Source organism: Amblyomma maculatum, chromosome 6 (genome assembly GCF_055883805.1).
Source record: "Amblyomma maculatum isolate TAMU_Amacu chromosome 6, ASM5588380v1, whole genome shotgun sequence".
Taxonomy (NCBI): domain Eukaryota; kingdom Metazoa; phylum Arthropoda; class Arachnida; order Ixodida; family Ixodidae; genus Amblyomma; species Amblyomma maculatum.
This window is the reverse complement of record NC_139349.1, coordinates 23,095,621-23,115,390: the sequence shown is the minus strand read 5'-3', so window position 1 is coordinate 23,115,390 and position 19,770 is coordinate 23,095,621. Positions and strand designations below refer to the sequence as shown.

The 19,770-nt window shown below is 42.0% G+C and overlaps 1 protein-coding gene across 1 annotated transcript; it reads left to right on the top strand.

Moving 5' to 3' along the window:
* The first annotated feature begins 11,405 nt into the window (after positions 1 to 11,405).
* Positions 11,406 to 16,559, top strand: LOC146185256 (acetylcholinesterase-1-like). The gene is made up of 3 exons (XM_084606215.1): positions 11,406 to 11,437; positions 12,269 to 13,760; positions 15,094 to 16,559. Exons 1-3 carry the CDS (start codon positions 11,407 to 11,409, stop codon positions 15,365 to 15,367), a joined length of 1,797 nt encoding a protein of 598 aa, XP_084462341.1. The 5' UTR covers position 11,406; the 3' UTR covers positions 15,368 to 16,559.
* Positions 16,560 to 19,770: the final 3,211 nt, after the last annotated feature.

The window sequence follows — 19,770 nt, the reverse complement described above, 5'->3', positions numbered from 1 at the left end:
TGGTTAAAAAATGACGTTATGGAAGGTTTTACTGGCAATTTCTTGATCCGTTTGAGGATACCTTGTCATTAGCCATGACAGTAAGCCATCTTGTGCAGAGAAACCGGCAATCAAGATATCAGTTAGGTCATTGTATAATTTCGTTAATTTAACACTGCTGAAAAAGTTTGAAGAGAAATATACCTTAAGCATGTGGAATGGGGTTGCAACGTTCGACGTATACCCCTTCAAGGCCCCATCTACCACACAGTTGCAGGAAACAAAGAACTGGCAAAGCATTCGTTCGACGCACTTTTATGACTATGCGCAAAATAGTAGTTTTTTGTCGTAAAAAAATAAAAAAGAGGCAATTTGCCTAATAAATAAGGCAGGCTGAGATCCTCGCTGCTGGCAGACCGGAAAAAGGTTTGTGGGACTTCAATTCCAAGAGAACAGGCTACACCGCCGGAGCTGCCGATCTAGTGTCAGAGGGGAACTCGCCTTGTTTTTCATTCGCAAGTAGACGTGTTTGACTACTTTCTGCCATGGCTATGCTTTTTAGCTTAGCCTAGAGGCCAAAGCTTGACGAAGCTTATAATCGTGTACGACAACGGGAACAACGGTCACGATGATGCGGCAGCGGGAATGATTGGCATCTGATGTCTTGGCTGAGAGACAGAAGCATTTGTAAGCTCAGAGGCAATATGTTCAGAGAAAACGTCAGCAATAACCTGACGAAGAATGGTAATAAAACAGTCTACTGTTGTATTGCTGTTCGGGTATTCAAGATGTATTTCAGTTGGCGTATTTCAAGATTATATTCTTATGAAGGACGTGAACATGTGAAAAAACTTTCCGCATCACAAAACTGTGTTTGCCAAATTATGTTACAAACACTGATGGATATGCAGTGCTATTCTGAATTAAAACAATACCTCTAAGATCATCTTTATGAGGCACATGCAATATGTAAGGTGCAGAAGCATAGCCACCAAATTAACTTCGGAAAGCAATGTTTATTTAGTCAGACTCATCAGACATAACCACATCAAAACGAGCTGCTGATGAACAATATTCAGCGAATAAGCAAATTTATACAGACTTATGCACTTCGCTTGAACTGTGCATTTACACACGGCATGCGATACTGATTGGGTCAGACGAGCAGTCCGTATTGTAACTGCTGAGCAATCGAAACTGTATAACATATCTTGCTTTAGAGCCCTATATATATAATAACGAGCGTAGTTACTATAACATTGGATGAAGAAGCTCTCCTCAGTGCCTCTAACGCTTGACAATATTTTGCGTCCTTATCTTGCTCTAGGCAACCGGGAGTAACAATGAACTTTCTGCTTGCATATTTAAAGATATGGCATTTTTTGACAAGCCATAGTTGCACTTCATTCATGATTAAACTGCGCGAAAAAACACGAACAGAGACAGACAACACGTACACACATAGAGCGCAGAACTTCCAACTTTTATTCGAAAAACGCTTCGAGCATGCCTTTTATATGCTCAAAACAACCACCACATGACACAGCCGGGATCAAAAACAGATAATTATTGATAGATACGTGTACATGATGCGCGGACTCGTCAAAGTGTCAATCTAAGCTACACCGGTGTATGCAAGCTTACGCACCATTAAACCTTGATAAAAGAATAGCAGGAAACCGGAAGAACAAAAATCCTAAAAGTGAAGATACTACAAATACCACTAATAAGGGCATCAACCAAACGCTGTATTATTAGCGAAACTTACTCAGCCAAATGGAATGAGACGCGGAACCGACAGCAATAGCAAAAAACGATTATGCAAAGCCACTAAAAGACGTAAGAACTAATAACTAAGAAAACCGCCGAGACTAAATGTTGAAACTGAGGGTGAAAGATGGAGACAACAAAAAACAAAGGTAAAGGCGACGCAAGCAATGAAAAGGCAAAAAAAAAAACAGGCTAAAATCTAAGAAGGACGGGAGAAAACAATTAACAAGAGTACAGGTGAGGGTTTAAAAAGGACTGTTTAAAGTGTTTCTTTCTTTATCAGAAAGCATAATGGACTGTGTGCTCACACAATTCGTCGAATCCTTTGCGATAAGGAACGCCTCAATTATCTCTCTTTCTGTTTTAGTTCTAGCCGTCGCTAAGAACTCTGTGCTTTTAAGAAACGGGTGACAATCAGTTTTTTCGCACTTCTTAAAATGTAAAGCTGAATTTCCTCCTGAATTGGTAGAAAGGTTGAGAACATGTTCAGTCGCCCTCTCATTGAAACATCGCCCGGTTTGACCGATGTATATCTTGCCACAGGATAATGGCACCTGATAAATAACTTCTCTGGCACATTCAGTGTACTCAAGGCTGTGATTTGAGATGCATCTTTGCTGCCTATCATCTCGGTTCATGATTGCACACAGTTTAGCGAGCTTACACGGCACCGCAAACACGAGTCGGACGCCGTATCTTCCTGCAACTTTCTTTTAATTGTGAAACACTCGGTGCATGCAAGTAAGGCATAACACAAACTGGTTTTCGATCTTCGTTCATTTGGCGATTCGTATTCTTCATCCTCTGTGGCAGACCTTCGCAAACACGGCTATCAGTCGTGGCGGATACCCAGCAGTATACATCTCCTCAATCTGACGGTTAAGACTTGAACCCATTCTATGCTCACATGACGTTTCTAGGGCCGAACGGCAGGCAAGGTGAACAATCGCTCTTTTAACCAACTTTGAATGTGCACTGTCAAAGGATAGTAATTGCTTGTTCCTTCTGGAGTTGTATGACCAGCAGATATGTGAGGGCGTAAATTCTAGATTAATATCGAGCAACTGGATTTGGTTGCTTTTGGACAATTCATGTGTAACATTAAGCTCTTTTCCTTCACACTTGAAAATATTAAGGATGATACTAACTAAATAAGGCAGACTAGAGTTAGAAGAGAGGTTTAACATCACGAGATAATCATCAACGTACCGAAATATCCGCACAATGCGTTAGTCGGAGAGACAACGTTTCAAGCGCTGGTCCAAAGAAGCGAGAAAAATACTACATAAAACGAGTGCCACAGATGAGCCTATGCATATACCACTTTTCTGAATGTAAAACTGTCCTTTGTGGCAGATCGCGGTCGATGCAAGGTAAAATTTCAACAGTTCAAGGAATTGTTCCAAAGAGATGCTAACAGCGTTGCGGAAACTGACTTCACCGTATATTTCTACTTGCTGTTTGAGTGCTACGAACAAGGCTTCATGCGGAATAGAGTAGAATAGGTCCTCTATGTCTATCCAGAACGGCGTGGTGGCAGAAGTTATGTCACCTAGAGTGGCAAGAAACTCTTTTGAGGGTTTCTTGATATGGTACTGTTCAGGCATCGAGACTTGCGAAGAAGCAACGCTGCTGGGCGTTGGCATTTTTGAAACATCATCATTTCGCTCTTTACGCAGTGGCAGGTATTCCGCTGAGACCCTAAATTGGGCGTCAATAAAATTGCGCTTACATATTTATTTACTGCAGCTATCGATTGCAATTTATATAGCCTTGCTTAGTGTAGTTGGTGATAAGCACCTCAATTTGTATTGTTAGCACTGTCTTCTCTGAATTTATGGAGGAGGGTTTGTTCTTTCGCTTTCTATTTGAAGCGTAGAAAGCGAATTGACATTTCACAAAGTACCATGATGAGCTGATTGTTACACACAGCCAATTGCTATTTGATGTGGATGCTGGTGCGTTCGTTTCGTTGTCAGTAGAACCATCAATAGTTTTAATTTAAATTATCACAGAAGGAACTAATATCCCAAAGTAACTATTGCTGTATTTGTTGTGTTTATTATTATAATAAAAAAGTCGTGTGGGACTAATTACTGGTTGACATCCACCCAAGCGCAGCCATGCAGCTACAAAGGAAGCTTTCCTTTGCAGCCTTATGGCTGTGTTTGGCTGGATGTCAATCAGTAATCACTCCCTCTTTGCAAGTGTACTCCCTCATAGAGAATTCCTCTGAATATACAACCCTAATATAGCAGGACACTGGCTGCCATTCAAAACGTAGACGGAGGTTGCGGCACAGAGCATTTGATAGTAACAAGAAAAGTACTTTAGTGGGGTGTGGTAGCTCGCACACTCCATTTTGTTAGTTTCCATTTCTTGAAATCGGTAAATTTTCTGGCACAGCGCAGTCAGTCACATCTTTCATCCATTGCCACCGTTCTCAAGCAACTGGTGCTGTCTACCTTTAATATGAGCAAAATAAAGAAACTTGCATTGATTAACCCTTCCTACAGGACTACTTCATGAGGATGCTGTTCAATATTGCGATTTTCTAGGTGCAAGATCTTAATTTCTCTCCTGAATGGTTGTTCTGCATTTATGGTTTTGCATTTGTCACCATAAATATATTTATCTTACACCTGGACGAGAGTAAAGCGTCTGCTATTAACTGAGACAACTACTCAGCATGGGGATGCATAGAGTACACCGATGTATGTAGCAATTTCCTTTAGCTGCACTTCTTGTAATTACGTTTTACGAGAAGAAAGGCTGCAACACAACATTCCTCATAGCATTCACACCGCATAACAAGGTATTGTACGGTATCAACAGAAATAGTGCAAGTATCTAATCTGTACGTTTTGCATAGGAACTAATGCGATGACAAGTTTAGCTTATGTTGAATAACTCAGTCTACAAATATTATAGTTTACTGAATAGAATGGAACATTCTTCTTCAAGTTGTCAAAATGTTAAAATGACTTCCATTTTCCAAGAGACAATCTGTGTACTAGGGCAAGAAAATCAAAGGCCCAATTCTAGATTTATAGTTAAGGATCACGCATTATGCTTTGTTGTGTCACATAAAGCTCACATTGCACTGTCACTACTCTGCGGCAGAATTTCCTCGCTGACATTCCACTTCACTCTTTTGAAATCCCTTCACTAATATTATTTCTTAATGTAATAATTTTATTATTACTAACTCAATATAATAATAGCAATAACAATGTGATATTTATTTTTTGTAGTCTTTTTTACTGAACTGGAACACTAAGATCTGTCTGTGAGCAAGCTGTGGCAGCGAAATCTCAGGATAGATTGTATTGCATTATTACTCGAGAATAACTTGCAGGCGTTTCATTGGAAAGGCCAGCTAGGGGGTCTGCCCTTTAAAAGTACTCATTAAGATGGCCATTCGGGATTTTACTGTTCTTATGGCAACATGCTGAGAGAGCGATATACGATTTGCAACTACTGGAATTCACTCTACTCTTTAGGACATGTAGGTTGAGCAGTTCAGGAGTATCAGAATACGAATTGGATTAAACAATGTTCTTTTTCTCTCTTCTTCCAGCATCTAGTAGCCTCATCTTAATGAGCTTTGCTTCTGAGTTCATTTTCAAAAAGTTAGGTTCAGCCACTTTCATTTAAGGTCTTAGGGCTAGGCCAGGGGTAATTTCAAAGGCCAGTTCGGTATCCCAATGTTTTGTTGGAAATGTCAGGATAGGTTTTCATTTCATTTTATTTTTATTCTATCAATAGCTCGCGTTTTTTAAATTTGGGACTTCCTTTAGCGTGTGTTCTCTTTTATGTTGAAGTTGATCTTTTACTGCCCAAGCAATCCACTCTTGTGCTTTTCAGCAGAGTTCATAACATCAGCAGCACTCTATTAATTAAATAATTTCTACGGTAATCTGCATATTTAACCTGTCCATTATTGCTCCAGCAATTACGTTGACCATAGGGGTTTCTTTGCAGGAAATACTGGAGTGGGTTGCCATTACCTTCTCCAGTGAATCACATTTTGTCAGAACTCTCTGCCGTGACCTGTCTATCTTGGGTGGCCCTACACAGCAGAGCTCACGACTTCATCGAGTTTCGCAAGTCCCTCCGCCACGACAAGGCAGTGATCCATGAAGACTCTTGAGAGTTCCTTGGACTGCCAGAAGATCAAATCAGTCAATATTGTCGACCATAAACCCTGACTGCTCATTGGAGGGTCAAATTCTAAAGTTAAAGCTCAGCTACTTTGGTCATCTGATAAGAAGAGAGGAGTCGCTGGAAAAAGATTTGATGTTGGGAAAGGTTGAGGGTTGCCGGAGAAGGGGTAGGCAGCGAACGCGATGGTTAGATGGCATCCTCGAGGCACTGCAGATGAAGTTATGTGATGTTAGGAAGATAGTGAGAGACCGGAAAGCGTGGCGTGACATGGTCAATAGGGTCACGAAGAGTCGGACACGACTGAACGACTGAACTGAACTGAATTACGTTGATGCGATGCGGTAGTAGAACGTTTGGCAATTATTCATGAGCAATAAAATGTTCAAGACAAAGTATGAAATATTGTTGGTGTTAAACGCATTTTAATATCTTTCTCAGTAGCGTAGAAACTAATGTACACCTAATTTGAAAGTTATTTGGGCTCCACGTAACTCTTTGAGCCAAACTAAGTTACTATGTTATTTGCAGCCTAATACCACCACAACTAAAGAATTGAGTAAAACATTAATCAATTTTTCTCGTCACCTTATGTCTTGGACCAGATTTTCCTCGTGTAAAGAATAAAACCAGTGTTTATTAAGAGCACCTGCGTCAGAAGAATAATGAATGCATTATTGTCAACGCTCAATCCACGTTTGCATCAGTGGAATGGCCTCTAATTGTGACCTAGGCATCATTGTCTGGCACCAGCTACTGATCGAATATCGCTGACAAATTACCATTCGAATTTCAGAAGCTTGCACGCAGTTTTACCCGGCTGCATTTTCCTTGAAAATTCACTTAGTTGCCCCAAGAGCCTATTGATCAATTGTTCATTGCCTGCCTTCGTCAGTTTATTATTTTAATTTTCGCAAGAGTATTTATAACCCAGGTTATTACAGTAATTTATGTTGCCATACTTTACTGTTGCGCCTGCCATTTTCTTTCCTGCTATTCGATGATCTTCCTGAATTTCATATCAACCCTTTCAATTAGCGGTCGAATTTACACCATATAGGAGCGTGCCTGCAAGATTACTCTACTAAGCGACGTCAATATGTTCGTGTTCATTAGAGATGACTATTAACCTGCCGGTAATTTCTCACGATCTTGATCGGTGGACCTAGCAAGGCCTAATAAGTATCTTACAAAGTTCACCTTATAGACTGCTGTGCTTTCATACTGCTATTTTCATGCCTGCTGATTTTTGATTAGCACCTGAAGCAAGCGCTGCAATTCATCGTCTTACCTGCGATGCAAGTAAATCGGAGGCTAGCTGTTGTTTCTATGTTCCTATTAACGAAATAAAGCGCCCAATCTTCAGAAATTCAGGCATCGGGGTTGTGAGTGATAATTACAGGCATGGCGTCCAGTCGGCTGTCAGAAAGGAACATGGCTACACACTGATTTCTTGTTGGGTTGTGGGACATCACGGTGCCAGATGATATGGAAAGGTTGCCAAGAACTGCCAACCGTGCAGTTCTTTTGATATGGAAGTACGAGAGGAGAATCGAACTGACCAGGGACCTTGGATATCGAGTCAGACACACTACCTCCGGACGGTCAGGGATGCTCGTACGAATTGGTTAAAGCCGTATGCACCTAATTCGCTTGGTCGTTCACGTAATATGGTAGTTTAAGACTGTCGGCTAATAAATTTGTGCGACCTGAAATCGAACTTGAAGTGAGAACAAGAGATTTAGAGCGCCTATTTCGCATCTGGCGTAACCACACAATGCCGACCATCACTTTTTGTTGTTTATTCGCCATTTTATGTTCCTTAGTATCACGCTAAAATCTCTGGAGAGCTCCCCTTTCTCTCTTTCCATTTTCACACCCACCTTCCTCTCTTCCCTTACGGCGCGGTTCAGGTGTCCACAGAGCAAGTGTGACAGGTGCGGCGCTTTTTCCTTCCTATTATTATTATTATTATTATTATTATTATTATTATTATTATTATTATTATTATTATTATTATTATTATTATTATTATTATTATTATTATTATTATTATTAATCAGTCCAGCTGTATCTCGAGGCGAAGCATTTTGCGCTTACTCTCTTGCCTTTTCCTCTTTTATAGACAGTTTCAGTTTAGGCCAAACAAAAACAGAAAAAACAATGACATTAGGTATGTTATGTTCACGTTTTCCGCGCTGTTTTGCCACAAATTGATAACCAACTTTCACTATGTGCCGAGTCAAGGGCGCGGACCTCTAACTTTGGTTCGCCACGCAGAGCTTATTATCTGACGCGCACGTGCTTGAATACAGCAAAGTGCGCCGCCTCGTGTATGGGTCCTGCGACGTTTAGAACCGTTCCCGCGTGCCCACTCAGCAAGCGATAGCTCACCTGGATGGAAGGTAGCTGGATTTCCCTTAGCAACTACTGCCCCTACGGGCACTTGGTGATTTTGTTATCATATCAAAGCACACACCGTACTTGAATGCGAAGCGAAGGTCGGTCTGGCTATCAAGTGAAAGGAGGCGCAGACCATAAGATCTGAGTGCATTATCGGCGGCACAAATTTTGATTGTCACGCAACTGCACTCAGAAGACGTGGAAGGGAGCAGGTATATATGGCTTGAAGAGACGCCAGATCTTCAAAGCAGTGCGGAGAGGCAGAGAGATGCAGGGTACTGCAAACGGCTCACCACTTAAAAGCGGGATAACCTAGTGCGCGCAGTAATGAATGTAATTTGAGAAGTAATTTTACGTTATTTAATACGACGATAAAGCTACTGCGATCTTCTTAAGTTCTGAAATCGCATTCAGACAGGTTTTATGCAACTCCTGTTTGTAAATGCGTTACGGCGTAAATTCATAACCTTAGGATAACTGCTTGGGACCGTATACAGATGGCGCACTTCATGCAACGTGAGACAACTCTTGCCGCGCGTTTTTTACTGGAGCGCCTGCTCAATAAAAAGAAGCTGGCAGGAGCACCGCTATTATAAACCTGAAGGGAAAATGTGCAGTACGTCGTCTTTACAACGTATAAGAAGACCTCTGGAAATCCGGCAGAAAAAAGCGCCAGAGAAGTCGTCTTCACAAAATGTAAGAAGAGAAAGGAATTACTCATCTCAGTAGAAATCCAGCAGACAAAAAGTGGGGGGCAAGAAGGAAGGCGGGCATAGGACGAGTGCTTCCTGTATTCTCTATTCTTCTTATTACACGCTTTTTTTTTGTGCGCTGTTCTTCGAGCATAAACATTCACTCACTAGGTCAACACAATGTTTTTGGTTATCTGCTAAGGCTTATATTGATTTAGACTACGGAAATAGGTTCCACAAGTATTCCATCACAAAGATGACAAGCAAACCCTACTGCATGACCACGTTTGTAAAAAACTTTGCAGGTATCGCCTTATGTTCATTTCATCAGCGTTGAATGCGATTGAACATCTTAAAACTGGGATGCTAGCCTTACCTAAATTTCTCTTCCTGAAGGCTGACGCAAGGACGTTTTCAATGTTCGTATGAGTGGGATCACTTTTATTTATGCGTGACTGAAAGCACCGTTTTAAATGACAACTTGGACACATTTCATGTATCCTAGGCAAGGGGAACAACTATTGTCAAGCGTTTTTTGCTTCTTGGGAAAAGCGGGTATGGTGTGTAATTTTCTGTGTTGCTTAGGGTGTAGAAATAATTACATAGCACGAGACAGGAACGCTTGACGTTATTTTTTAACAAACACCAAAACGCCAAAACAAACAAATAAGACGACCATTCCTGGACACGTCTTGGCAAGCAACTTAGCTTTAATGGCTAGTCTCTCTTGGTAAAAGCTCCAAACATGGTTGGATGGAGCCGTATGTTTCACGTAGCTTGCACAAAAATACGTAATAATCGTTTCAGAAATATGTACAGCCTTAGTCAGAAGTGCTGGAGCCAAAAGAAGTTTCATCTCAGCTGCAAAATGAGGCCCTCATGCCGTCATTAAAGGTCAAAGGGCATTTAAAGGGCAAGTAAATGAATTCTTATCTCAAGTAAGAAACTGTCTATAACATTTCAGGGCCCTTTATTCTTTAATCGCACCATTGCAGCTGAGTCAAAATTCGTTTGGCTTCAGGAATTTTCATCAAGGCTGTACTTATTGTAAATCACCATTTGGAAATATATTAATAGAAGAAGCTTCTAGCTTCATTCAAGTTCGTATACTATTGACATAAACAATTAAAGTAACATGTGCTTGCTGACAGTTTGAGACCTGATTTTAATATTGCTTCCGAAAAACTCCCCAGATTAGTCGCCGTGAGGAAAAATGCGGCTGCCAAAAGCATAGCAAGTGATGTACTCTCTATATTGCCCATGCCCTTAGAATGTTAGATGATTAACCAGTAGATCATAGCTGCAATGATTTACGATATTCGCAATGCTTATGTTGCACCCATAAGCGAGGGATATAAGCTATCACAAAGACTTATCGCCGCTGGCGTTGGGAAATTTATGTTCTGTATAATTCTTTGATCTTGATGCCACTTATTTTTTCCACATGTGCTCACTAAAGTTGGAGTATTAATAAGAAGCAGGTGAAATGGAGAAATATAAAAAGTATGCTTGTGGATGCATGTATAACCTATAGAACTAATTGATGTCCACAATATAGGAATCTGTATCAAGTTGTGATCACAATTATATATTTCTCGTACAACCATAAAATTTAGAGGATCTGTATAAAAAAAAATCGGGCCATATGAAGGTCCAGAGCCTATAAAGGCCATCTAAATATCAGAGGACAATCATAGAAGAAAGACATCAGGATAGAGTTGCAGTATTTACGTCATAAATACTGCAGGCGTTTCACTGGGGTCCTTCATCAGAAACTTACAGGCGTTTACAATGCATGCGCCATAGGTGCGCAGTCAATCGTATCACGTTCATGTGACACAGTCTATAAAACTTACTTCAGTTTGTATGAAAAGGACACGAAAACATTGCGTATACTTCCAGTCTTCTGCTGTAACGCGTTGCGTCTTATGAGGCGCAACAAGTGACAGAACTTAAGAAGCTTTTATTTACAGACACTAACACTGTATATATCAATTAGATCAAACGATTTAAGTTTAGAGAACGGGTAGAGAATGTGTTTTACTGTGTCTCAGCTGGAACAAGCAGACTCTAGCCTCAGTGAGATAAATGTCAGAAAAAAAAAAGTTGTTTTAACCCTTACAGCTAAGAGCGTTCTATTGCTGAACAAGCTTGACTAGGTAGAAGGCATATTTATTTTAAGTTTTATTTTTCGTCCTCTCTACGATGAGCGAGCAAGCTGTGCCTTACGCATATGCAAGCACTGATAGCGGGTGTAGGCGATCCATCAACAAGCTTCCGCGATAAGAATGACAAACGCTATCAGTCAGCAAAGAAATCGGCCACCTTATCAGCAGCTTCTAGTGGGAAAGTTTCACAGCACCTAACATCTGGATCAGTGTATTTGCCGACAGAAGGGATGCGGCCACTACCAGGACGGACACGGCCAGGTGATTTTTTTTTTTTTTTTTTTTTTTTTTTGAGATTAGGAGTGGCTTTGACGTTTCGTTTGGTGTGCTTAGTCTGCGGAGCATCGCGTATGCTTTTTGCGTTGTAGATTGCCCCGTTATGCTAAGGAAATGCAGGATAAAAAAGCTTGGAGATGCAAAAGAGCCCTAATAGCATGTGGAGAAGTGTCACTGAACGTGGCACACACAGTGTAGAAATAGGAAAAAAGTGCTATGCGTAATGTTGTAAGAACCTTTGAGAATTTACAGCCTCAACATTTGTGATGGTATTGTGAGTGCTTTCATAACTGGTTAAATCGAATATCTTACATAATATTGCGTCCATCATGTGAAAATAATAATATAGACGTCGTGAAGGTATATAGTAAAAATTAAATTTCATGAAGGATACTTTTGGTCCTGCGTGTATTGTATGCCTGGCGTATATCATCTCGTACGGCACTGCGATAAAGGTATCCATATCCTTTTCGTCTTTCCTTAGAGAGAACGGATTTGTGCGTATTTGACAGGACGGAAAAGGTGACCGAACTCCTCGTAGTAAACCTGAATGAATAGCATTTCCTTCATGAATGCACAAGAAGTTTTTATTTTAGTTTATCTTGAACGAAAAATACTGTCGTGCTGTAGTAGTGTAGCATCAGACGGTAATTGATAGCAAGAATCTAGGCTATGCAATATGAATTAATTGAAGAAAGACAATCGTTTGTTGCAAATTAGTTGCTGAGTACTGCAAATAACTGGTAAAGGAACCCAAGCGCTTACGTGACTCATTTCAAGAAAGAAGCTGTTTCTGAATGGCGATTCTTTTTCCAGCCATGAATACTGTGGCAACAGTTTCGCTGGCTGTGATCACCCTGGTATCATCAGCGTCGCCGCACATCGTCGAGACCAGCCATGGTCCAGTGCGTGGAGTTCCGATTTCTGTGAGAGAAAAGATTGTGTTCGGTTTTCTCGGCATCCCATACGCTCAGCCACCCACGGGTGAACTGCGTTTCCGCAAGCCCGTGCCAGCCGTGCCTTGGAAAGATGTGCTGAACGCAACGAGGGTTCCTTTTTCGTGCCTACAACCCGAGAACGTCTTTCTCAGCGCTGGATTTGAGGACGAGAGTCGCCATAGCGAAGACTGCCTCAACCTGAATGTGTGGACGCCGCAGACGGATTCTCCAACCATGCCAGTAATGGTGTGGCTCCATGGGGGTGCATTTATTATGGGCTCAGCCAGCCATAGTTATAATAACGGTTCTGTGATGGCAGCGCTGGGCGACGTCGTTGTGGTCGCGATGAATTATCGGCTTGGGGCGTTCGGATTTTTTACAGCAGATACAGAAGACGCTCCTGGAAACATAGCGTTCCACGACCAGCTCCTTGCATTGAGGTGGGTGCACAACAATATTCGCAACTTTGGTGGGGACCCAGAGCAAGTGACCCTCTTCGGCGTCAGCGCCGGAGCCATCTCGGCCAATCTTCACCTCTTGTCTCCGCTGAGTCGTGGGCTCTTTAGGCGAGCCATCCTTCAGAGCGGCAGCCTGTACTCCTCCACCTTCATGAGCACCACAGAAGAAGCTATACGGATCTCGAACGAGTTCGCTCGCACTCTGGGCTGCTCTAGCAGCATCGACGAAGACCTCCTTTCGCACCCTGACGTGGTCGTGCGTTGCCTTCGTTCAAAGAGTGCCGACGAGATTTTGCGAAAACACATATCCTTCTCTCAAGGCAAGGTCATCAGCATGAGGCCCGTCTATGGCGAGGAGTTCATGCCCAAGTCCCACCTGCGGCAGATTGAACGCGGCCAGTTTCAGAGCGGAGAGATCTTGATCGGAACTAACGCGAACGAAGGTTCACTTTTCCTATTCCTCGGCTTCCCTCACCTATATCCGCTCAAGGCCGCACAAAAGGTTTCACGACAGGACACGGAGAAAGTAGCTCGTATTTTGCTCCACGCCTTCCACTCACCCGTGCCCGAGGACGTGTTCGACGTATACTTGGATGCGGAAGAGGACGGCGCCATTAGTGAGCACGACAGCCTCCGTCGGCGGCTAATTGACTTGGTTGGAGACCTCCTCTTCGTCTGTCCATCTGTGCACTTCGCCGATACGTACGTGCGTCACGGTAACCGCGTGTTCTACTACTCTTTTGAGCACCGCACTGAAGCGAGCATCTGGGGTCGCTGGATGGGCGTTCCTCACAGCGACGAAGTGCAGTACGTCTTCGGCATGCCCGTGCGGCTTCCCAAGCACTACAGCGACGAGGAGGCGCGCTTCTCCGAGAGCATAATGGACATGTGGGTCACCTTCGCCAAGACCGGGTGAGTGCCTCTTGAGAGAGAGATTGTGAGCACTTCCGCTTACTTTTCTGGATCTGGTCGCAACCAAAGTGACGGCAGCGGTATAGCATGGCAGGCATAGGCGAGTTTGAAACATAATTGCAAAATTAACGCCAAATACAGTTTATTTTGCTAATTAACTTGTTTGTTTCCTTTTGAATGTTACCTATATGAAGACTGAAGACTGGAAAGCAATCTCCATCAGAGTGGGGTGGCCAGTCGAAACATACGTCGACAAACTTTGTTTTGAAGCTTGTGGAAGGCTACATTATTAGTATCTCTTCTGGTTCACAGTGCGCTCAGTCTCCTAACTCGCTATTTATCTCTCTCTCTCTCTCTCTCTCTCTCTATATATATATATATATATATATATATAGGGTTTTGAATATTTGGGGGCTGGGACTTAAAACATTCCTGTGCAAAATCTACTACACCATTCGAGCTGAAATAACGTTCACAAAGTAGCAAAATATCGTCTACGTTATCTGATAAGTGATTCAACATCGGTACTTGCCTAGATTTTCCGAAATCGAGAAAAGCTGCTCTCGGCGGCGTGCACAATTTTCGCAGAAGAGAGTCGAAAGGTTATTTTAACATGGTGCGTCATCTGTCGGGCAGCGAGGCAAGCGCGCCAACGGCCGGGATGGAGCTTGTCTCACTGCTCGACAGATGACGCATCATGTTAAAATAGCTTTTCGACTCTCTTCTGCGAAAATTGTGCACGCCGCCGAGAGCAGTTTTTTCTCGATTTCGAGAAATCTAGGCAAGTACCGATGTTGAATCACTTATCAGATAACGTAGACTATATTTGGCTACTTTGTGAACGTTATTTCAGCTCGAATGGGTTAGTAAATTTTGCATAGCAATTTTTTAAATCCCAGCCCCCAAATATTCAAGACCCTGTATATATATATATATAATTATTTGACGGCAGCTATGAATCATAAGCTATCTGCGGCAACGCCAGATTTGAGCACACATGGCTGGCTAGCACAGCGACTCTTCTTTTGAGGCCAGCCGACAAGCACAAAGCGCACGTCATGCGAACGTATGTCTGTAGGGCAGGATGTGGGTTAGCCAACACCCTCTCCAACCGCAGCGCTTTAAGGTCGCCTGACAAAAGGCTGAGACAAGCCTACGGCAGAAGAACCGAAATCGCACGCTGACGACGTCGACTCACTTGTTTGCCCTTTTTGCGCCGCTATCGCCCCCCCCCCCCCTCCTCGCGCCCCCTCTCTCTCTTTCTGTCTTTGCGTCATCGCGTGACGTCATAAACGCTGAGTGACAAGAGGTCCTTCTCCACTTCGCGTTGCAGGAACCCAAGCACTCAAGGCATCCGCTGGGACGAGTTTCAACGGAACAACAGCACCTATCTCTCGCTCAGGCCTCGGCGATACACGACTGGATCGCATCTGAGGCGAGACCAGTGCCAATACTGGAAGCAGCACTTGAAGTACCCGCTATTCGACTCCGGAGCGGCCGCCCTCGACAATTACCCCGGCAAAGTGCAGTGGTTCGTCGACAATGTTGTGTCGACGATTAGCAAATTTTGGACCAGGGTGAAGTCGTATAGCAAGAACCTTTTGTGACAGGCTCTGTTGCCTTGAGCAGCGAAGCGTTCTCTCGAGCGAATAAAATGCCTTCCAGGTGACCAGCACTTTTTAAATGCCCCGCCCGGAAGACCTGGCTATATTACGTTCAGAAGGCGGTCTTCGCTACGCAACAGATTGCTGATGAGCGTCTGTAGAATATACCAGAGGTGAAGCTAACGTAACCATTAATCCGTATGGTGCTTTGCTCAGTGAAATGAACTGACGGCTGTTGAAATCACAAGGCGTAGTATGCTTTAACGTGTTTGTGCTCCAAAGTAGAACGTGCCAGTTATATATATTGCCTTGAAAAACAACTAGTCACATTTTGTAAAATTTTTTTTTGCATCAAAGTGTGCTTACGCAGATTTATACGACTTAAGAAGAAAGCCACCGCGTAATAGCTGCTGGCATGTATCTTTTCGTACTACACACACGAAGCCTTGTTGAGGAGAGCCTTCCACGATAAAAAAGCTGATTTTATTCTATGATGCTCTTCTGGGATTGCTGTGAAGATAATCGTTGTCGCGGGGATACTTTCTCATTTGCTATCTCTCTTCTAAGCCCGATAGAGAAGTTACATTACGTAAAACGCGAGTTGAAACAAATCTTCCGGCCCGCTGTTTTTCAGTGCGACCTACAACTTTTTCGTTGATGCAAACCTTTGGGCACGTTTTCCATTGATATTTCATTCGCAACAATAATGTTTTGAACTGTGCCTCAATAGTTTTACTAATTGTTTAGGTTTATAGAATGTAAAAGTAATTCGTAGTAGGCCGGTGACTGTCAGCCGTATTAAAATTAATTTACTCGCCTAAGCTACGATGCGTTTTCAAATGTTTGAAATTTTTGGCCGAGACATTGTATGCAATGGGCTCCTTGGGCTAAGCTCACGTGCTTTGCACTCTGCTTGTATATCAAGTGTTCTTTTTCGACATTGTTTCACGACATGTTTAGAACGACCCAACCATTGCAAGCCATAAAAAGGATGATCGAGATCTGACTGCTTAAGAGTGCGTATGTTGGAGTGGTTTATATGGTCAGTGTCTTCTATATCAGGTCCAGCCACCGCAGTCTCCAATTCGCAGAAAGAGCTGAAAGTCCCGCTCATGACGCTACCGATACCCCAATGCCTCCCCTAAAAAAAAAAAAAAAAAAAAAGAAAAAAAAAAAAAAGAAATAAAACAAGGGTGCTAATAGCCACAAAGGGCATAAGTCTCTATGATCCTGCCCCGTGGTCTTTATGAACTGTTTCTAAGCTACTGTACAGCTGTTTCTGCGGGACGTGATTTGATTTCATGAGGCCAAGCGTAACTGTCATGAGTAGTTTATTATGCAACGTGCTGCCAAACGAACGTGGAGAGCAGTAGATATGCCCAAGACATCGATGCAACCCTTTTGGCAGGTAGTCGCAACTTCCGAAATCGTAATGTGCCCTGACCAAGATATGACCATTCAGACACTTAGTCGAGAAGAGTTCATATTTAGGGAATTATCTGCTCTATTTCAACTGGAAGCCTAGCTATTAAGAAAATTAGTTAAGAGACGAGAAGTCAGCTCTAAAACAATCCTTTAGAGGCGACCCGTTGTTCAGAGGTGATGAACTTCATTAGCAAATATGAAAAATTACGGCTTTCTTTCAGCTGCGTAATAGATATTTTTTGCCGGAAGTATGTGTCATGAAACTCTGTCTTGGAAACATTAAAAAAAAGCAACAGATCCATGTACAAACTTTACGCATAACGTGTTCCGTTGCCGTGATCTATTTATTCACACGGGAACTCTGCCTGCGCAGAGCCAGAAGTGAGTCCTCATTCGGCTATTCCAGGCGAATTGAGCATGCGTACTTGACGCCTTGGCATGCTATATTAAACCCCTATGAATCATCCCAAAAGTATCTGTGCTATGCACAACCCAATTCTGAAGCTGAGAGCTCGTTGATATACCTGGTAATTCGTTTACGCTTTACAAATTTGTATTTTGAAGGCTATGCGAAATACCTCAATGCGGGGTTTGGAGGTGGGCTGTAGCAAGGCGCAAATTTTATACGCTGCATAGCTTAATAACTACAGAATTAATTAAAGCAAATCTTTAATATACATCGTGTTTTTATTTTGGGCGAATTTGTTATATTGCCAATTTAAAAGCCGTTCACATTAAAGATAATATCCCTAAATATTTTTTAAAGCGTAAGTATAGTTCGAAGTTTTGAACGTGGGAAATACACATCAGAAAGGTTGTTGAGTGTGCGTTGACCTTTTTTTTTATCATTATTTATTTATACAGGCGGTTTTGTGTATTTCACGATTTAGCAGAAGTCAGCATTAGCCTAACGCGTTACTTTTTTTGTTAACTTAATAACGTACTCTTTACCATTTCGGAACTGCAAAGCGTAGCGTACTTAAGTTAACATTCTTGGAAACCTGAGGTGTCACGTTACTAGTTGCTTTTCATTCCAGTCGTTCACCCTTTCCGCCCACTTCATGAAAAAAAAAAGCGCAGAGCTTCATTAGTGATGTTTCAAATAATCTAAATATACAGGTGCTCTCAAAGATGCACCCGACTAAAAGAATACTAAGAGTGATGAGAGAGATAATACTATACAGCATGAAAATTGTGCACGAACACACATTTACACACTTGCCGGTTGCTTAAATTAAACAAGTTTAATTTTCTAAAAAGTAGTCGCTGCAGTACTCTAGCTAGCGCTTTTTAAGAATTTTGTTTCTTGCTATCTACAACTGCTACAATGTTTCTGGCCACTGAATTCTTGAGCGAGCGACGCTGACTTTGAACACCTTCACATAAGCATTACATTTTCTTGCGGTTAGTATACAGGATAAAACGAAAAAAAAAAATGTTTTGTGCGCCAATAACTTTTTTTTGGGAACTGTGCTATTTAGGCATTTCTTTATTACTACATAGTTTACGCGTCTATTGTGTTAGTAGCAGTACATTAAACACTCTGGAACATCACATTTTTCAGGATTACTGCAAATATGTTGACAGTTCAGCAATGCTTTTTTGTGAAGTTAGAATTGATGTTTGTTTTTAATGTCACATTCAGAAACGCCTTCACCATGTGCCAGTTAGAAGGCATCACAATGAACTCTACGGTTAGCTTTAGGACACTATAACATTGCTAAGGTTATGAATACTTTTGGAAATTATTCTCGCTAAATCAAGATTTTGGTTAAAGCTATTGTTTTGGCTAGAAGTGTTATGTGAAATATGAGCTCTATAAAGATGTTATCAGGCGTTCTTGTAGCCTAGACCCACTGATTAAAATTTGTGGTCATGGAGAATAGGCAAAGTAACGCATGGTACACTTTTCAGTAAGGTAACGCGTTATCTTTATTTTTGAGAGCTGAATTATGGCGGTAACTGGTTCCGTTTTTTAGCGTAGCGAGTAGAGTATTTAGTTACTTTTTTCAATAGCGTCTATAACACCGGCAGAAGGTTTTGTGGTTTCGGTGATAATAGCAAGCGCAGAGACGCCATCTTTATATGGGCAATGAGTGACACTGATGTGAATAAGCTTTCAGATGCGCATATTTTATGCTGATATCTTGAGCCACATTCCGGGCTAAGAAAAATAAAAAAAGGAGCTAACCTTTGTTGTTGGCAGCCTAGAAGTTCGCTATATAACCTTGTCTCCTAAAGTGGAAACAATTATAAGTGAATTTTAATTGTCTACTTATTGGGCTTTGCAAAGTACACAATGACTGCCTTTTGCAGTAAACCTGAACAAAACAAGCCAAGGTATAGATTTCATTTTATGCTGATATCTTGAGCACATTCCGGACTAAGAAAAATAAAATAAAGAGCTCACCTTTGTTGTTGGCAGCCTAGAAGTTCACTATATAACCTTGTCTCCTAAAGTGAAAACAATTATAGGTGAATTTTAATTGTCTACTTATTAGGCTTTGCAAAGTACACAATGACTGCCTTTTGCAATAAACCTGAACAAAACAAGCCAAGGTATAGATTTCATAGTTTTTGGAAACAAACTTCGTAAGCAGTAAACAAAATTCGCAGTGTATTTCAAGAACATCATTTGGAGACTAACTTTCAGGACCGATTTATTACGCATTTCAATAAAACGTTAATACTGGGAGGCTTAGCGCGGAACAGACGTCTGTTCCGTGCTAAGCCTCCCAGTAATCATGTCTTACCAACTAGCCCAGAGCTCTACTTTGCTGAATTAAACGTTGCATTTGCGCAGCGGTGAACTTCCAAGTGTCACTGCTCTCTGATTGCTTGGAAGCAGGCAACGCTGCTACTTGTCAAGAATTAGTTCTATGGAGACTGTTGTTATACGTAGCGCCTCTTGGGACAAAAAGATAGCAGTGCCCTGTTTTCCAGAGGCGTCAAAATGCCGCAGCGTTTGAACGGCGAAGACT

Coding starts and splice junctions, on each gene's coding strand:
- LOC146185256 (XM_084606215.1), top strand. CDS start 11,407: ATGCGGCCACTACCAGGACGGACACGGCCAG. Junction 11,438..12,268: donor ACCAGGACGGACACGGCCAG/GTGATTTTTTTT, acceptor TTCTTTTTCCAG/CCATGAATACTGTGGCAACA. Junction 13,761..15,093: donor GTCACCTTCGCCAAGACCGG/GTGAGTGCCTCT, acceptor TTCGCGTTGCAG/GAACCCAAGCACTCAAGGCA.